At 36.6% G+C, this 16,839-nt stretch overlaps 2 protein-coding genes and 1 pseudogene across 3 annotated transcripts; 1 reads left to right on the forward strand and 2 right to left on the reverse strand.

Moving 5' to 3' along the window:
- Positions 1-1,045: 1,045 nt before the first annotated feature.
- LOC115949602 lies at positions 1,046-2,206 on the forward strand (annotated as a pseudogene).
- Positions 2,207-4,586: 2,380 nt separating this feature from the next.
- Positions 4,587-7,459, reverse strand: LOC115993653 (peroxiredoxin-2F, mitochondrial). Its single transcript, XM_031117599.1, has 5 exons — positions 7,121-7,459; positions 6,985-7,014; positions 5,914-6,072; positions 5,202-5,296; positions 4,587-4,920 (listed from the first exon to the last, which is right to left on the reverse strand). The coding sequence occupies exons 1-5, from the start codon at positions 7,331-7,333 to the stop codon at positions 4,815-4,817; spliced, it is 603 nt and encodes a 200-aa protein (XP_030973459.1). The 5' UTR covers positions 7,334-7,459; the 3' UTR covers positions 4,587-4,814.
- A 2,770-nt stretch (positions 7,460-10,229) lies between these two features.
- LOC115950553 (3-dehydrosphinganine reductase TSC10A-like) lies at positions 10,230-16,243 on the reverse strand. Of its 2 annotated transcripts, none has more exons than XM_031067743.1 (4): positions 15,505-16,243; positions 15,255-15,402; positions 13,185-13,475; positions 10,230-10,721 (listed from the first exon to the last, which is right to left on the reverse strand). In XM_031067743.1, the coding sequence occupies exons 1-4, from the start codon at positions 16,045-16,047 to the stop codon at positions 10,711-10,713; spliced, it is 993 nt and encodes a 330-aa protein (XP_030923603.1). In that variant the 5' UTR covers positions 16,048-16,243; the 3' UTR covers positions 10,230-10,710. The 2 variants fall into 2 exon arrangements, with proteins under 2 accessions (XP_030923603.1, XP_030923604.1); XM_031067744.1 differs by having other exon boundaries at positions 10,230-10,767; positions 15,505-16,242.
- Positions 16,244-16,839: the final 596 nt, after the last annotated feature.

Below are 16,839 nucleotides of genomic sequence, written 5' to 3' on the forward strand. Positions count from 1 at the left end.
TTCATGAAAGAAATTATTATATTCCCACAATTTAATTAGATGTGAAATCTAGAAAGCCCATTTTCATGGTTGAAGAAAAGGTTTTTTGTTCAAATCCTTTCATTTTAAGAAATTGGTTGGTTATACAATAACTAGTATTTTAGTATTTAGAGTCTTCAATGAAAGAAAGAGAACAAGCATTCAAAGTTAAGGTGAGAAAATAGGCAAAACCTGAACGGCTCAATACCCTCTGCCTATGCATCTACACTAGCTGAGTGTCATTATCCAGAAAGGACCAACCAGTTTTATGGGGTTATATGTGGTCAACTATAAATGTCTTAGTCACCCAACTAGGGAAACTTTGATAAACAATAATATACCTGTTATCCATTGGCAGAGAAGAGATGGTGATATTTGCACCACTCTGCCAATGATTCTGATAATGAAGAGATGGATCAAAACGTATAAGAACATATCAACTGAAAGATTGAAAAAAGAATAAGAGAAAAAGACACTTTTCGAGTGAACATCATTCAGTGCCTTATTTGAACAAAGTCCATATAGTCCCATCTGATATAAGTGATCCCCTAAGAGAATCAACACATGCTCAATCTCCTTACTTCTTGCATCCTTTGCAAAGAATTCATATTAAATATCATCATACCTTTCATCCTTTCATGTTTTCGACGGTCTAGCATCAATGTTTTTTTTTTCATGGATGGTCAGTGAAGTTGGGGAATGAATATTTTAATTCAAAATGCAGTGTAGACACAAAAGTTTCCATCCTGTTTCTATAGGAGGCTTAATTGCAGCCTTATATTTAGAGTTATGGCTTCTACCAATAGCAAACGCAGGTCATATTAATGCAACATAAATTTCCACCATAATACAAATGTAAAGAAACTTAAAAAGTTATTTAATTAACCAAAACGTTTGTCACTTTTTTATCTTTATAACCTCTAAAATCTATTTAATTCAATGTCAGTTTCAATCTTCTCTTACTAATCTGTTGGTCTATTTATATGAACCATTTTCCTCTTGGACATTCATCCGAACAGATCTTTGGTCCCTTATAACAAAAAAAGAAAAGAAAAAAGAATATATTTTTGGTCTATCTTGATTAAAAGATGGCCAAGATATCTATTCTATTTTGTTTCATTATCTTAATTGCCTTTGAATTTGTTGATTGTCATGTAGCGCATGAAAAGATTGGGATATATGAGCTCAAGAATGGAAATTTCTCTGCAAAGTTCACTAATTGGGGTGCATCCCTTGTCTCCCTTATTGTTCCTGACAAAAATGGGCAACTGTCTGATGTTGTTCTTGGATATGATTCAGTAAAGGATTACATCAATAGTTCCTCGCCTTTTGGTGCAATTGTTGGACGGGTTGCTAACAGAATCAAAGATGCTCGGTTTACTTTAAATGGGAACCTGTATAAACTAGTTGCTAATGAAGGGCACAACACAATTCATGGTGGCTCTAGAGGATTCAGTCGCGTTGCTTGGAGAGTGAGCGGGTATAAAAAAGGAGGAGCTGTTCCCTACATTCATTTCTCCTATCGAAGTTTTGATGGCGAACAAGGATTTCCAGGTGATCTTATTGTCAGTGTGACCTACGTACTCATTGGACATGACACAATGACAGTAACAATGAAAGCCAGGGCTCTAAACAAGCCTACTCCAGTGAATCTAGCACAACACACTTACTGGAACCTAGGTGGCCACAACAGCGGCGATATCCTGTCTCATAAAGTCCAGATATTTGGCTCTCACATCACGCCTGTAAATCGCGAGCTTATTCCCACTGGCAAAATTGTACCAGTAACTAGAACACCATATGATTTCCTCAAGCCCCACACCGTTGGAAGCAGGATCAAGGACCTGCCTAATGGTTATGATATTAACTATGTGCTTAATGGTGGCAAGGGCAATAAAGTGAAGCGCGCTGCAGTGGTGCACCATAAGAAGTCAGGAAGGGTATTGGAGCTGACAACAAATGCTCCAGGCCTGCAGTTCTCTACAAGTAACTGGAAAAAGAATTTTAAGGGAAAAGGTGGACACATCTATAAAGCCCATGCAGGACTATGTTTGGAGACTCAAGGTTTCCCTGATGCAGTGAATCACCCCAATTTCCCTTCACAGATTGTGAAGAAAGGAAAGCCTTACTCGCATTCTATGCAGATTAAGTTTTCAACTACAAGATCATCTGCTTAATAGTAGATGACTAAAACCTTCTACATAATTATTTTTGGCATTTTTGTGTCTTCCAATTGTTTCAGTGTTGCCTTTGACATCATTCTTTTTGATGAATAAGAAATTATATTGCTATAAACCAAATTCAAATAGAAGGTTGAGACCATCGATACCTATTATGAAGAAAGGTTATCAGTTAATCCCCAGGTAGGATATTTACGTACAGAATATTGACTCTAGCTAATAAGGGAAAGTTAATCAAACCAAAATAAGGAGGGCTATCTAATATGTCAAATGAGTCGTTCTTCAAAATCGATTGGTCCCTGTATATAACCCAGTATAATTCCAATTTTGCAATAATAAAGTTGTCCAAATAGCTTAAAATTAATATGTTACATGGAAGAGCAATTCTAAACTTTTGTCACCCTAATTAAGTGTGAATATCAATTACCTCAAAAGGCCAATGGAACTGTCGCATCTGCAGTGCCCTGAAACCACTTTTTACCTGCCTCTCCTGGAGTTTGAGTTGCTGCAAGAACCTGCCATAGAACAAGACAACCTTTTAAAGTTTTCTTCTATACCATACTATTTTTCACATGTAACCTTGTTCATTCTAAATACCACCAAGCAAGACATTTACCATATGCAGAATTCTGTTAGGAAATAATCAATTTAATCATGTAACTAATATGGTATTCTAGAATGGAGACTGAGTTTTAAGTAAACATCACTTGTTCTAATACCCTAATAAATTACTATGTATCCCAAAGTTTAAAGTGTAAAGAAATGATATATTTACTCATTTAACCATTATTCTACTAACACATAGGCAGCAGTAAGCATGATTATCATTTGAAATGCACCTTGACATAGCCGTCTCCAAAGGTGACTCCACTGTCAAAGTAGTATGCACTTGCAAGATGCTTGTTTAGAGATATTGAGTTGAGTTGAGTGAGAAAGTACACTTTGTTGATCCCAAAATATCAAATTGTAGGTTCCTATTACAAGCTCATTGATGTGTGTGTGCGCACGTGCGTTTATATATATATATATATATATATATATATTGCACATATGAGACTAACTTGTCTACAGTGTTCTAGTGCACCTAGATCAGACACAAAAATGATGGGTGGGTATAAAAGTGATGTTAGTGGTGGGCTCATATTAGAACCAATAACAATCTACCATCTAAAATTTTTGTGAAAATGTTGTGGTCATAACATTACTCTTTTTTTGATTTTTTTAAAAAAAATCTATTAAAGTGTTGTAGTTTAAAACATTAGATTATACATGTTATTTGTGTCCTGTCATTTAAACATAAAATTGTTGAATGCTTTTAGTTGTTTATAGTCCTTAATATTGATTATATATATATATATATATATATATTTTTTTTTTTGTTTGGCGTTGCTTGTGGACGTGGGATAAAGTTATTTTCAGCAAATATAATATATAATTCAAATTTTTATTAAACATATTTGTTAGAAAGTTGAAAAATTTCCAATAATAATAGGGATAAGATGCTTATTACCAATAGATAATGAGGGACATTAAAACTGCATCATAGTCAAGGGAAAGATGCAGTTAAACCTTGTATATATTTGCGATTTGGGACCCATTTTTGCCTTTTTATTCAGGTATGAAATTCTTTGCTTTATGCACAGATGAAACATGGCAAGTTAAAGGAAAGTCACTACAGCAAGCAAATGGGCTGAACGTTTGCAACTTTTAAAGAACAGCTCCTCAGATCTTACTGGAGGTGGCATTTAGTATTTACCACAACATTGCCCTCACGCTTTTGAGTAAGCATCTTAAACAGAAGCTCATTGCTTCTTTTTCTCTGTTTTTTTTTGGGTGCCAACCTGTTGAATAACCCTAAAAATGTAAACAAATTGAAGCATCAACTTAAACTTATAAAGAAACAGAAATGCACTGAGCTATCCCCAAAAAAGAAGTAAGCTAATTGCTGGTGATACAGCCAGCTGTAAATGGGTTCAGGTGGACTCGGATTAGGTAACGGTCTTTTTCGAGTTTAATATTGTCCATAAACAGAATCCTCGAGCAAGCCATCAATAGTAAGTTAAATTGAAGATGACCATCCTATTCAAAAGAATAGCAAACCAAAATCTGATAACCACAGGATATATATGGTCAAGTATACTGCATAGACCATAAATATGCATCTGTTGAGCAGTTTGCAGCAGCGCATTTCACACTGCCTAGATCGACTTGCGGAGGTAGCTTTGGTAAGAATGTGGACAAGAATCACATAGCAAGCATTGTGGTAGAATTACTGGGTCATGTCTTGAAGAAACACAACTAGAAAGACAATTAAGGGAGCAGTTCTTGCATGGAATATGACTAGAAGCACCGACATCAGTGCAACCCTTGAAACTCACTTCCCGTATGTGGTAAACTTATTCACAATGTGGGATAACCCACCTTATATCAGATGAACAGAATAAAAGAGGACGGAAAATACATAAAGGATAATTCTGGAATTAACATATGAAACATCAAAGACACTTATGTATTTATTGAACATGTCCTCCCGGGGTGTGTCGTTGGAGAACTGGATACATGATTTCACAAAAGATTTGAGTACTCATATGGATTGCATACAAAACAAAGGTAGGTTTATATCTGCTTCAAGATGACCTCCGCACCAGAAACTTTGAAGTCAGATGGATTCTCCTCTACATTAAGAACCTTAACCTTCCCGTCAACCACAAAAGCTGACCATCTACATCAAAAAAGCAGCAGCATCTTAGAATTTTGGAAAACTATAATGGAATACCCACAAACCATTCTTGGTAAAAAAATTAAGTTACCATTCTTGCCTAGGTTGAATGGTTTTTAGTAACTAATAGAGAAACGATCAATTGTACGTGTATTATTGAAACCCTTGACAGTCGATGGATTCAACTAGATCTAAGCCATTTCCCAGAAGGCAACTAGAGTGTCACCTTCGATCACTATGTCCACTGAATTTCCAACAAGAAGTAAATCATACAAGGGTTATACCTTTGAGAGCGAGGTCCAAGTAAAGCAGCAGAGAGATCTTTCTCTAGTCCCAGGTTCTTGTGGAAGCTTCCGTCAAAGTCCCCATAAAATTCAATCTATCAAATCAAATATTAAAATAAGAAAGTGATGCTACTATAAGGCATATCACTGCAGTTAATTTTTACTGCATCAAAGGAAAAGGTAAACTCAAAGTTATAAATACTGCATAGGAGGTCATTTTGGTTTGGCAAGAGGAATGAAATGTATCAGTGCAGGTGTACTGTTTTGGAATTGCTGCTATAATACTCTCTCTCTCTCTCTATATATATATATATATATATATATTTGTTGAGTCTTTGAAATCATAATGGGTCAGTGGGTCGAGAAACAAGAATATAAAAAGACCAACAGTCATGTGGGGAGTGGGTGGGCATCAAACCAAGACCAAGAAAAAAAAAGTGAAAAAAGTCGCAATGGAGAAAGAGAAAGTGGGTGATGTGGGGAATAAGAAGTGGTTGATATGGGAAAGAAAATCTGGGTAATGTGGGTGACAAGGATGAACCAGTCTGTACCAGCAAAAGCGGAGATAAGGAACTCAACTACATAAATCCATTCAAAATCAAATTTAAGGAGGGGGAAGGCAGGGCAGAAAGAAAGATAAACATACAGAGATTCAGAACATGTTAAGGTCAATATTTTGAAGACAATGAGATAAGACTCAGGGGTAACTTACAGCATCTTTTGCTTGAAGTTTCTCTGCCCAGGCATTCATGACATATGGATCATTAACAGCAACACAAATGACAGAATCAACCTTTTCAGCCCTAAATTTATCAATGTTATTCTTGTAACTAGGCACATGCTGCTGTGAACAAACTCCTGTGTATGCACCCTGTAATATAGAAAATGCCAATCATATATATTCATCTCACCAAAGCATTTCATTAAAATCAAAGGAGAGGTCAATATATTGCAGATATTGATGTGGGGTCATCTCTGTCTTGGACACAACAATAACAATAGAGTAAATTTCCCTTATTCTTTTCACACAATTCCATTTCATTAAAATTCCCTGCCTCCCAAGAAGCTCTCACGCTCAAACTCCAAGGAGCAAGTAGTTCATAAAAACTAAACACTCATTCGACCAATGAAGTAACAATTAATTGTTGTTGCAAACAATTGTTGAAACAAAGCGAAGAAAGAACTTCAATCAGTAGAACTGCTTTATCTTTACTGTTGTGTGAAGTTTTAAAGCCTCAATATAATAACATTACTTTGTGATGATTGTGAGAAATAGGTTTTCATCACTTCACCCTTTACAAATAACTTCTGCAATAAATAGCTTCCCGATTAAAGTGATAAAGCATAAACTTTGGTTGGACAAAGTTGCCGAGGTTTAATGTTAAGGCAATAAAATGGTATGAGTATATAAATGAGTCAATTACAAATCATAATTATAATGGCTATTTGAGTTATAGTGACATTAAATCCCACATCAAGAGACTTCATCATTTCTGTCTCATCAAATACAACAACAATAACAACCAATCCTTAATCCCAAATATTTGCACTATGTTGAGCTTCAACTTTCAGAATAAAATCAAGTACTCATGAAATCAAACACGCCAATCCAAAAAAAGAAACAAAGAAAGTCAACCAACACTTGTGCATCCTTTGCTTATATAAGAATCCTTTGTGATGTTCCCCATCACTTGGGTTCATTGATTTTTCAAAGCAAAATTATTAAAAATTGAATAATACCCAATTGAACAAATGTACAAACAAAGTTAAAGAAGTAACTTACAGGGAGCCCAAAGATGACAACTCTTTTGTCCTGAAATACCATATAAAAAAAAAAAAGAGAGGGAGTTAATTGCACTTATCCATAACATCACTTACACTATCTATCCTAAACTATAAAATTTAGAGTGAACATTAACCTTGAAAATGTCTTTGAGAGGTGTAGTGGAGAACTTGGAGGAAACACCTTCATCCCAGCTGCGAGCTTTTTGGAGAGAAACATTGTGTGCGGTTGCGACTATGTCAGTGCCTGCTTCAACCTTAGTCGCGAAGTACCTCAGTGACACTCCTCCGATTCGGATGCCGGAGGAGGAGGAGGAGAAGCTCGTTCGCTTCAGAATTGTGGAGGCCATTGAATTTGGAAGTGAATGACTCGGTGTTGACTCAATAAAACTCGGCTTGCTTCACTCGGTCGATATTCGGTTTAGATTTTTTGTGAAAATTAATAATGTTTCATGTTTGTTCACTTTGTTGTTTTTTTTATTGGGCTTAAAATAGTGAGGTTATGCACTACTGCTGGGCTTTTTAGTAAGGCTCGAAAATGGCTCAATCTTAAAAGATTCTAATAATCAAACTTGTGATTTGCATTGGTCTTTTGCATTTTTTTAGGACCAGACTAGTATGTTCGGTCTGTTAGAACCCTGGACCAAACCTGACTGGACAGGCCTCCGGTCCCAATCAGACCTGGTCAGAATATAAGTATGTAATCTGTATCAATATTTGAAAGTATGAACTTTTAGCAGATTCTTCAAACTAATACTCTTAAGCCTTTTTTTTTTTTTTTTAATTTTTAATTTTTTATACCAACTGAAAAACATTTATATAACTAAAGGAGCAATACAAAGTTAAGCCTTACAGGGCTAGTGCACATTACAAAACGGCCAGGACAGTTAGCAGCTATAGAGAGAGGCTGTTTTAAAAACATTTGTCATGACTAGTCTAGGAACAAGAAGGACAAATATACATAAACTTTGCTGCTTTAACTGACAAAGGTCTGATAGGAGAGCTTGATCTTGCCATGAGGGTTTGCTGGAAAAATTGCAGATCTGCACTAGCTTCTTGTGATTGCTAAGAATCAGGATTCTACCAAGTCCTAGGTCTTTAGATTTGAAAATTGCTTCCACCATAGCTTCCTGGGTTGCCATGTAGATGGACTGCCTACCACTATTAGCTGCACCTCTGAAGATAGTAACCCCATCCATAGTGGTAGCTTCAAAAGCATAGCCATATCTCCTAGTTTCTACTATTTTTGCTAGCTGCCACTTTGATAAGAAGCTGCCAGTTCTGGTGAGGGATTCTTTGCATGGTTTGCTTTGCACTTGGTCTGTTTTCCTGCATTTGGTGATGGTTGAAAGCTTTCTGATACCTGCAAATAAGAGATTGGGAGATTAAAATAACATCAATAGGATTAGGAATCAGTCCATGATGCAGAACCATATTTCTATGGTTCCAAATTGACCAAAGAGTGGTGAAGATGGTTTGCAAGTAGATCATTTTGTTCTGCTCCAAGTCTTTACTTGAAATAATGCATTGACTAAGCCACTGTTCAGCAGAGGTATACTCCAGTTCAGAAGCTCTCAAACCAAGATTCGAGCCATGCCAAATGGCTCAAATTCAAAAAGAGGTGTACAGCAGATTCTTCCATTTCGTCACACATTAAACATCTTCCTGCTACTTGGATACCTCTCTTCCTCAAATTATCAAAAGTAGGCAAGAAATTATGCAGAAATTTCCATATAAACATAAGAACTTTCAAAGGTAATTTCACTTTCCAGAAAAAATTCCAAACAAATGGGGCTAGGATTGAAGCATTCTGTGATGAAGGGTTAGACATGTTCTGAGCTTGGTGAATTAAGTTATAAGCCTGATTAACTTTGTAATCTCCAGATGAAGAGTGCTTCCAGATCAGCTTGTCATTGCTGCCCTGAGTTTTAGGTAAAGGAATCTGAAGTATCTCCTTAGCAATTGGTGGTTGATAGATTTTTCTAACTAGGTCACATTTCCATGACTTAGTTTGACTATCAACTAGGTCAGCCACTGTGCCATTATTGAGTCTGTGCTCCCTAAGGACTTGGTTGGAGCACTGAAACCAATCTGGATGGGAAAGTGGTATCTGAAATCCATTTCCAATCAGCCAATGGCCTTGATGAAGGGGAGAGTATTGATTTTCTGTGATTTTTTCCATATCCAAGAATGATGAGGTTTGGGATGGTATTCTCTTAATGAGCTTGTAGGGAAGTACTTTGTTTTGAAAGTCCTAGCCAGAAGGGAATTGGGGTTGTTTTGGACTCTCCAATATTGTTTTGCTATCATTGCTTGGTTAAAAAGACTAGAGTTTTTGAAACCAAGACCACCCAACCTCTTAGGATTGCAGACATTTCCCCAATTCACCAAGTGTAGTTTCCTATTACCAAGATCATGCCCCACCAAAAGGATCTAACAATGGCATCCAATTTATTGCACACAGTTTCAGGGACTTTGAGAAGCAGGAAAAGGTATAAGGGGCATAGATTGTAGGACTGATGAGATTAAAGTTGCTCTACCAGCTTGGAACAAGAGTTTGGCCTTCCACCCTTTAAGTTTAGATTGGACTCTTATCAACTATATCCTGAAAATATCACACTCTCCTACCTCTAAGTTTAAAATTAATGGCCAAATACTTACTAGGATGCTGGACAAGATTGATATTTTCAAGTATTATTCAGCCAAAAAAAAAAAAAAAGAAGCTATTTCCAAGTATGAATTTTATTAGCTGATTCTTAACTAGGCTTCCTTTTTTGTGTTCTAAATTTTTTTTTTTTTGGGCGCAAATACTTCAAAATAAAAATATTCACATTAGTTCGTGTATAATAAAAAAAAAGGTGTAAAATTTACATAGTTTACCTAAAAATAACCCACATCAATCCATGTATAATTGTGTAAATTTACAAATTTGCTTATTACCTATAAAAAAGAAAGAGTAAATTTACACATTTGCTATAGTAACGGTATAAATTTACACTAATATTATTTATTTTACATTTAGTTGTTTATTCTTTCTTTACATATTTCGAGAATGAAAGAAGAAAGTGAATGATAATTATGTGTGAAGAAAGAAAAACTATTAAAAAAATCAAGAATATTTGATATTTTAATTGAATGTAATATAAAATAGATAATCTGATGTAGAATATTTTGAAAAGTGAATATATAAAATAAAAAAGATAGGTTTTTAATGGTAAAATAGACAGAAATTTTTGCACGAGCAGATGCAAATGCTCAAGTTATGGGTGCTGATGACATATTTGAAGCATCTAACTACATATAACTGTAATACAGCTCCATAACTTTGGGTCATAAGCAAGAAGATGGGGGAAAGCAGAGTATTTGTAGTCTATAAGCAGTAGACAATTTAACACCTGCTTAAATTTAATAATAATTAAAAAAAAAAAAAAACCCGGAGTGAAGTAAGTTCGATCAAAACAAAATTGCAATTCCAAAAGGCTCTAATCTGCCACAAAGTGATTTCTGTTCCCCATTGTTTCTTTCTTGACATGTCAATATGAATGGGAACAAAAAGAACATGATAATCCATCTGTTCATGCAACATGCCATTGCTGCAATTCCCAACAACAGTGAAAGAGAATTCCAAAACTTCAGTTTCCAAGGCAATGATACTTTAACGATGAGAGAAATCAACTTCCAGCAACTCCAGGGAAACTCAAAGGACTTGTAGTGATCAGCATAACTGTCAGCTGTGATCTGAAGAAATTCATAACCACAGCAAGCACCACGAACTTTTAAGTCCCTAGAAAAGATCATAGAAAATTTATATAATCACATTTGCAACAATAATTCCCAACATTCAAACATAAACTAAGTGCACTTTCATTACTATTGTGACTAAGAGTAAAAGTTAAAAAGCCTAAGGTTATAATTTGAAACAGAAATTTCAACCCTACTCTGTTTCATTACTATTGTGACAAACAAGTGCACTTTCAACTTCTAGGAATGCGCAGAAAAGTATAGTAACAATTTTATTTGGTGAAACTATAACATTGGTCCCTCAAGTTTATCCTATGTGCATAATTGGTCCCTCAAGTTTGAAGTGAGCACAATTGATTCCTCAAGTTTTAAAACTGAGTTGTATTAGTCATTTTATTAACTGCCGTTAGTAGTGTTGCTTACGTGATTAACGGAACAATGATTTGTCATTTTTTTTAATGACGTGGCATTTCTTTTATTAAAAAATTATATAAAAAAAATTACACGTTGCCAACAACTTTGCCCGTGGCCATTATTCTATTAAGCATTTCACACTTGTCAATGTTTTTCATTTTTCTTTTTTTGGGCCATTTTAATTACAGCATCTAAAACAAAACAATTTCCTCCATACCAAATCTCTGAACCGTCGTTTATCCACAAAAAGAGAAGTTTCTGATCCGCCACTCTAACCCCACCGCCACCATCCTTCACATGAACCCCATTCGGCTACAAATTCGCAAGCGAATGCAAAATGAACATCCTAACTCAACTTCGCATTCTTCCCAGGTTGACCCGCCTCAGTTGGCATGGAGATTGTTGATTAGTGCTTGGACCATATCAGAAAGCTTGCCGACAACTGCACTGGCCTCCAAGGATTTCTGGTTTTTAATATCGATGGTGGAGGCACTGGTTCTGGGCTTGGCTAAAGGCAAGCCTTTTTCTAGAGAGAGAGGAAGTCCCACCGGTCAAATTTCGAGCATTTTCAGAACCTTGATCGCGGCGATTCTAGCGCAATTGGACAGAGGATCGCGGCTGATTTTTCCGGCGGCGTCGCCGGATATTTTCGTGATGGAGATCTTGCCGGGGTGGACGGATAAGTCGATGGAGAGGGAGATGAAGTCTCCGAGACCGTCAACGGCGCAGCTGAGGAAGTCGAAGCCGTGGCCAAGGTTAGCCACGGTGGCAGGAACGAAGGTTTTGACGGAGGCGAATATGGGTTCGGGTATGTGGGTGGGTCTGGAATTCGGAATAGACAGGTTGTAGCTGCAGGTGCAGCGTAATGAGTTGAGTTTGAGAGTGGGTGAGATACGATTTAATGTAGGAGGAGGAGGAGGAGTTTGATACCAAAGAGCCATTGCTTTGTTTTGCAAGCTTTTTGCTTTGCTTTAGCTTTTTCTTTGATCCAACTTTGCATTTTGGAATTTTTTAATAAAAGAAATGCCACATCAGTAAAAAAAAATAACAAATCATTGTTTATTTAGCCATGTAAGTAACACTACTAACGGTAATTAATAAAATGACTAATACAACTTAGTTTTAAAACTTGAGAAACCAATTGTGCTCACTTCAAACTTGAGGGACCAATTGTGCACATAAGGTAAACTTGAGGGACCAACATTGTAGTTTCGCCATTTTATTTCAAGAGTGAAGTTCCTCCCATTCAAAAAAAAAAGAAAAAAAGAAAAAGAAAAAAGAAGAGTTGAGTACCACGCATGTTCACTTGAGAAGTTACCAGTGCTACATCAAGCCTCATTAACATATTAAATGCTGTCTAAAATGCTTTTTTTGGAAGTTAAAATGCATACTTCCTTTGGTATGCAGTTATATTCCAGATGTATGGATCTACTTTGCTGGGAACATAAAAAAAAAGGCAAAATAATAGGCATACAGCCTTGCATAGATTCAAGGAAACAGAAAAACTTCAGACACCAACCTAGACAGTTTAAACGAAGTTTCTCAGAAGTAAAAATGATATGATAAACCAGGTCTTACTGAAATTAAAAGGGCGAGCCAATTTGGACCATTTTATGCAACAAAGGAATGGTTTAGAATCGTACCCAAACATAAATAGATAAAAGGACTAGTTTCTGACATTGACTTGAAGCAACAATAAAATAAATTTGAACCATTCACCAGCTGGAGGAGGAGTAAGAACTAAAGGAGTGATGTCATGAGAAAAATGAAATATGACCCTGATATGCATAAATTTATGATCCAAAAACTGTTCTTAGGGGCATTTCTGCATAAGAATTTCTATGGATTGTCAATATCATGTGTTGTGAACACACACAGATGTGTGCCACACACAAACACAAAAAACATGTCAGATCAGTCAGTCATTCATACTTATCCTTTTTACACCTTTAAAGCAGGCAGTTTCCGTTTCATAAAAAAAGATAAGGCAAGGTGAGGGATATCAATCCTCTTGATGTTTGATAGAGCATTTTGTAAAATACTTACTTTTATTTTGTGTGTGCCACTTTTCTATACTTCCATACCAGCTCCACTGGAAGCACAGAGCTGCAAAACGTGATATACCAGCAGCAACAATCTCAACAAATGCCATCAGGTATGATCTCTGAGGGGCTAAACCAGCAGTAGCTACAGACAGCAACAGACCCTCAAAGTTGCAAGGGATAAAAAAGCTACCAGATTTTATGCCACTTAATGCTTTCCTGGCAACTTCATCAGCTTTCATTGCACCAGAGGAGGCTGCAATGATACTGGTGAGCTGTGGCCTTAACTTGGTTTCTGCAATCAGTCCAAAAACCCTAATCAGTTACAAACAAAAATGAGAATCCAGAAGATTTGGACGTAGCATCATACTTGAACAAGCAGAGCACACAACACACATTTGTGCTTTATATGCATTTCCTATTGGAGGGTAGTAATCTTAATCATAATCTCGTTTTAACAAAGCAATAAAAGATGGTAATTTTCCAATTTTGGAGTATTCCAATGCACAGAAAGGGATTCCCTTTGAGGGGGTGAAATATGGGGAAGAAGAGGATCAGTGGTGTTCAGCTGATATTAAGGGCCCTTACACAGTGAGTGTGTGGAAGCATATTAGAACAAGAAGGGAAAAATTTTCACAATATGTGAAATTCTTAGTTGGGGATGGAAGTTGTTTTTGTTTTTGGCATGATGTGTGGTGTGGTGATTTATATTAATAGAAACTTCTAAATATACATCCCATTGTAGATGAAGGCAGGTAACCACTAGGACAGTAAGAACAGCCTCCTCAACACATCTACAATCAGAAAGCCAGTAGATATGCAAGTGCGTTGACTCCCAGAAAATGGATTATGTAGTCTTTATAATACTACTCCCCAGAAGATCATGTATTTCACCTTTTGTCTTATTGTGTACCCGGATCATTCCTTGTCAGGTTGCTAATGCAATCCCTATTACCAACCGGAGAAAAATAATATTTATTTTGTGGCTGTTTCATACATGGATATAACATATTGCAATATTGCATGAAATGAGTCCTATGATCTGCCCATATGGATGCATAATCTAATTTATCTAACCTTTTAAGTTTCAGAGCTGATTCAATGCTATTCTGTGTTTAGGGAAGTTTTCTTGAGTTTACAATTCCAGAATTCATTGTGCTCAACAAGAAAAGATTTTTTATCATTTAAAAAGGGGAAAAAATACAACAAGAAAGGCTTTTTTTAAGCATTCACACATGGTAGATTACTACTTGTATCCTCCACAAGTGCAGTTATAAAACTGAGTTTTGATAAAGTGGATTTTCCTTGGCAAGCAATCTAGAAGACTAAAGACCCCAGAAAGGTTGCTTTTTTTTCCTTGGACTTCAGCTCATGATAAATTTTTCACTATGGATTATATTCGAAAGAGAAAGATCATCATTTTTTATTGGTGTTGCAAGTGCAAAGGAAAGGGGAGACTTGTAACCACTTTCTGCTACATCGTGCTATTGCAAAGGACCTTTGGTCTAGGTTTTCTCCTTATTTGGTGCCTCTTGGGTCATCCCTTAATCTATGAAAGATCTTATAGCTTGTTGGAGAAGTGGATTTAAGGGCCATCAAAGCATGAACGTGTGGAACACTATTCCTCATGGTCTTATATGGTGCACTTGGAAAGAGTATAATTCTAGGACTCTCAAATGGATTGAAGCAATGATTATATATTAATTATCATTAACTCTTGCAGTCAATACTTATAGATTAATTATCATGCAGTAAAATACAAAACTATAGCCTCAAAGGCTCAAACTATACAGAGTGATCCTAGGAGTAGCACAAACTGATGTGTGACCTTTTAAACAATGTAATTCTTATATACAAATGTTGGTCCCTAAACATTAGTTCATGACTCTATAGATACTAAAAGCGATTACTTTTAAACTCTTTAGCGACTAAACTCGCTCCTAGGTAGATTGTCGATATGATATCAATCACATTAATTGTCGTATCAGTTTGTAAGCTTTTTCGAACTAAAAACTCAATAAATATCCTAAGCAATCAAGTTATGTGTTAGTTAAGGTTAAATGTACATACACACCTTCAACTAAGCCAGGAGTGTCAGTGTCCGGAGGAAATATAAGAGAGACATGAATGTCATCAGCAATAACCTCTTGTTGTAAAGCCTCTGCCAAACCTCTCAGCCCAAACTTACTCGCCGAATAAGCCGTGTAACCGTATATACCCACCTACACTCATTTCCAAAAAAAACAAAAGTTAGTTACACAATAACTTCAATAGATCAATGTGCGTAGCGCGTGTGATGATGCTAGTTATTATTATAAGTATACCTGACCGGCTTGAGATGACATAAGAGCGATGGAGGCGGGCCCACGGTCAGTACGGTTGTTTTTGATGGACGGTAAAGCGGCTTTGATCATGTGAAAGCTGCCCATGAGATTGACGTCTATCATGAACTTGACCTCATCCAATTCTTGCTTCTCCAGCTCTTGCGGAACGAACACGCCTTGGTTGACTATCAACACGTCGATAGGGTCGGCCTCGCTGATGGCCTTGGAAATGGCGTCGTAGTCTCTGACGTCGGCGGCGAAGACCGCCACGTCGATGCCGGTGGAGAGTTGGATCGCCTGCTTCGCCTGCTCGAGCTTGTCGAGGGATCGGGCGAGGATGGAGACGCGCGCGCCCTCCGACGCGGCCTGGTGGGCCAGGGCGAGGCCGATGCCGCTGGATCCGCCGGTGATGAACACGTGGCGGTTCTTGATTGGGATTTTGACCGGGCGGGGGCGGACTAGGAGGTAGAGGATGAGGAGGAGAGGCAGAGGGAGGAGGAGGAGGAGGAGGAAGAAGAGGTAGTAGAGGTTGGAGTTTGACATTGATGATGATGAATTCAATAGGACAACAAGATAAGGATCTAGTGAAAACCTTATTCTTTCAATCAAGCACAACAACGGTGGCTTGGCACGATGGCTGGTGGCACCGGCAACAGTGAGGACCGTAGAATGCAGAGAGAAAATCCTTGGAAAAGAGAGTTTGAAATTTTAGATGGGCTGGTGAGAGAAACAATATGCTGAGTTAACCTTGTTTAACTAGAGTTTGAATTTGTTGAGTTAAGTTTTTAACTAATTAATTTACTAATTAGTTTGGTTTAACCAGGGTTTGAATTTGTTGAGATAAGTTTTTAACTAATTAATTTACTAATTAGTTAGGGTAGTGGCTATTCTATCCAATTAGTATATTAATTTTATATTATTTGTTAGGATATGTTTCCAAAAAATTAAGGGGTAATATTTAATAATAGTTTAATTTAAGTAAAATTTTATAATCAATATATATATATATATATATATACACACGCACTGCTGATGGAAGGAGATGGAAGCAAAGGAGACGGAAGTACAGTAATATTGTAAAGAAAATAATGTACGTAACTTGAAAATAACTTGAAAGCAAGAACAATAATAAGGCGGTAGAACCAACCAAGCAGTATATATCAAAATAATTCAAAGTAAATGAGAAAATAGTTCAAAGTAAATGAAAGCAATTTAAAACCGTCCGGTATGACAGTAATCCGTCCAAGGTAGCGGTAGCAACAAGTAAAATAATGAACATAAAACTGAAAATACTTGTTATTGAAAGTAGAATAAACACTTACAGTAGTAGTAGTA

Source organism: Quercus lobata, chromosome 6 (genome assembly GCF_001633185.2).
Source record: "Quercus lobata isolate SW786 chromosome 6, ValleyOak3.0 Primary Assembly, whole genome shotgun sequence".
Taxonomy (NCBI): domain Eukaryota; kingdom Viridiplantae; phylum Streptophyta; class Magnoliopsida; order Fagales; family Fagaceae; genus Quercus; species Quercus lobata.

Bases quoted from the DNA above. Each gene is read 5' to 3' on its own strand.
- LOC115993653 (XM_031117599.1), bottom strand. From the start codon at position 7,333: ATGGCCTCCACAATTCTGAAGCGAACGAGCTTCTCCTCCTCCTCCTCC. The intron at 7,015-7,120 runs GTTAATGTTCAC...ATGGTATTTCAG, and splicing joins CTCTCAAAGACATTTTCAAG to GACAAAAGAGTTGTCATCTT. The intron at 6,073-6,984 runs GTAAGTTACTTC...TCTATATTACAG, and splicing joins TTGTCATCTTTGGGCTCCCT to GGTGCATACACAGGAGTTTG.
- LOC115950553 (XM_031067743.1), bottom strand. From the start codon at position 16,047: ATGTCAAACTCCAACCTCTACTACCTCTTCTTCCTCCTCCTCCTCCTC. The intron at 15,403-15,504 runs GTATACTTATAA...AAATGAGTGTAG, and splicing joins TGTCATCTCAAGCCGGTCAG to GTGGGTATATACGGTTACAC. The intron at 13,476-15,254 runs GTGTGTATGTAC...GACTGATTGCAG, and splicing joins CACTCCTGGCTTAGTTGAAG to AAACCAAGTTAAGGCCACAG.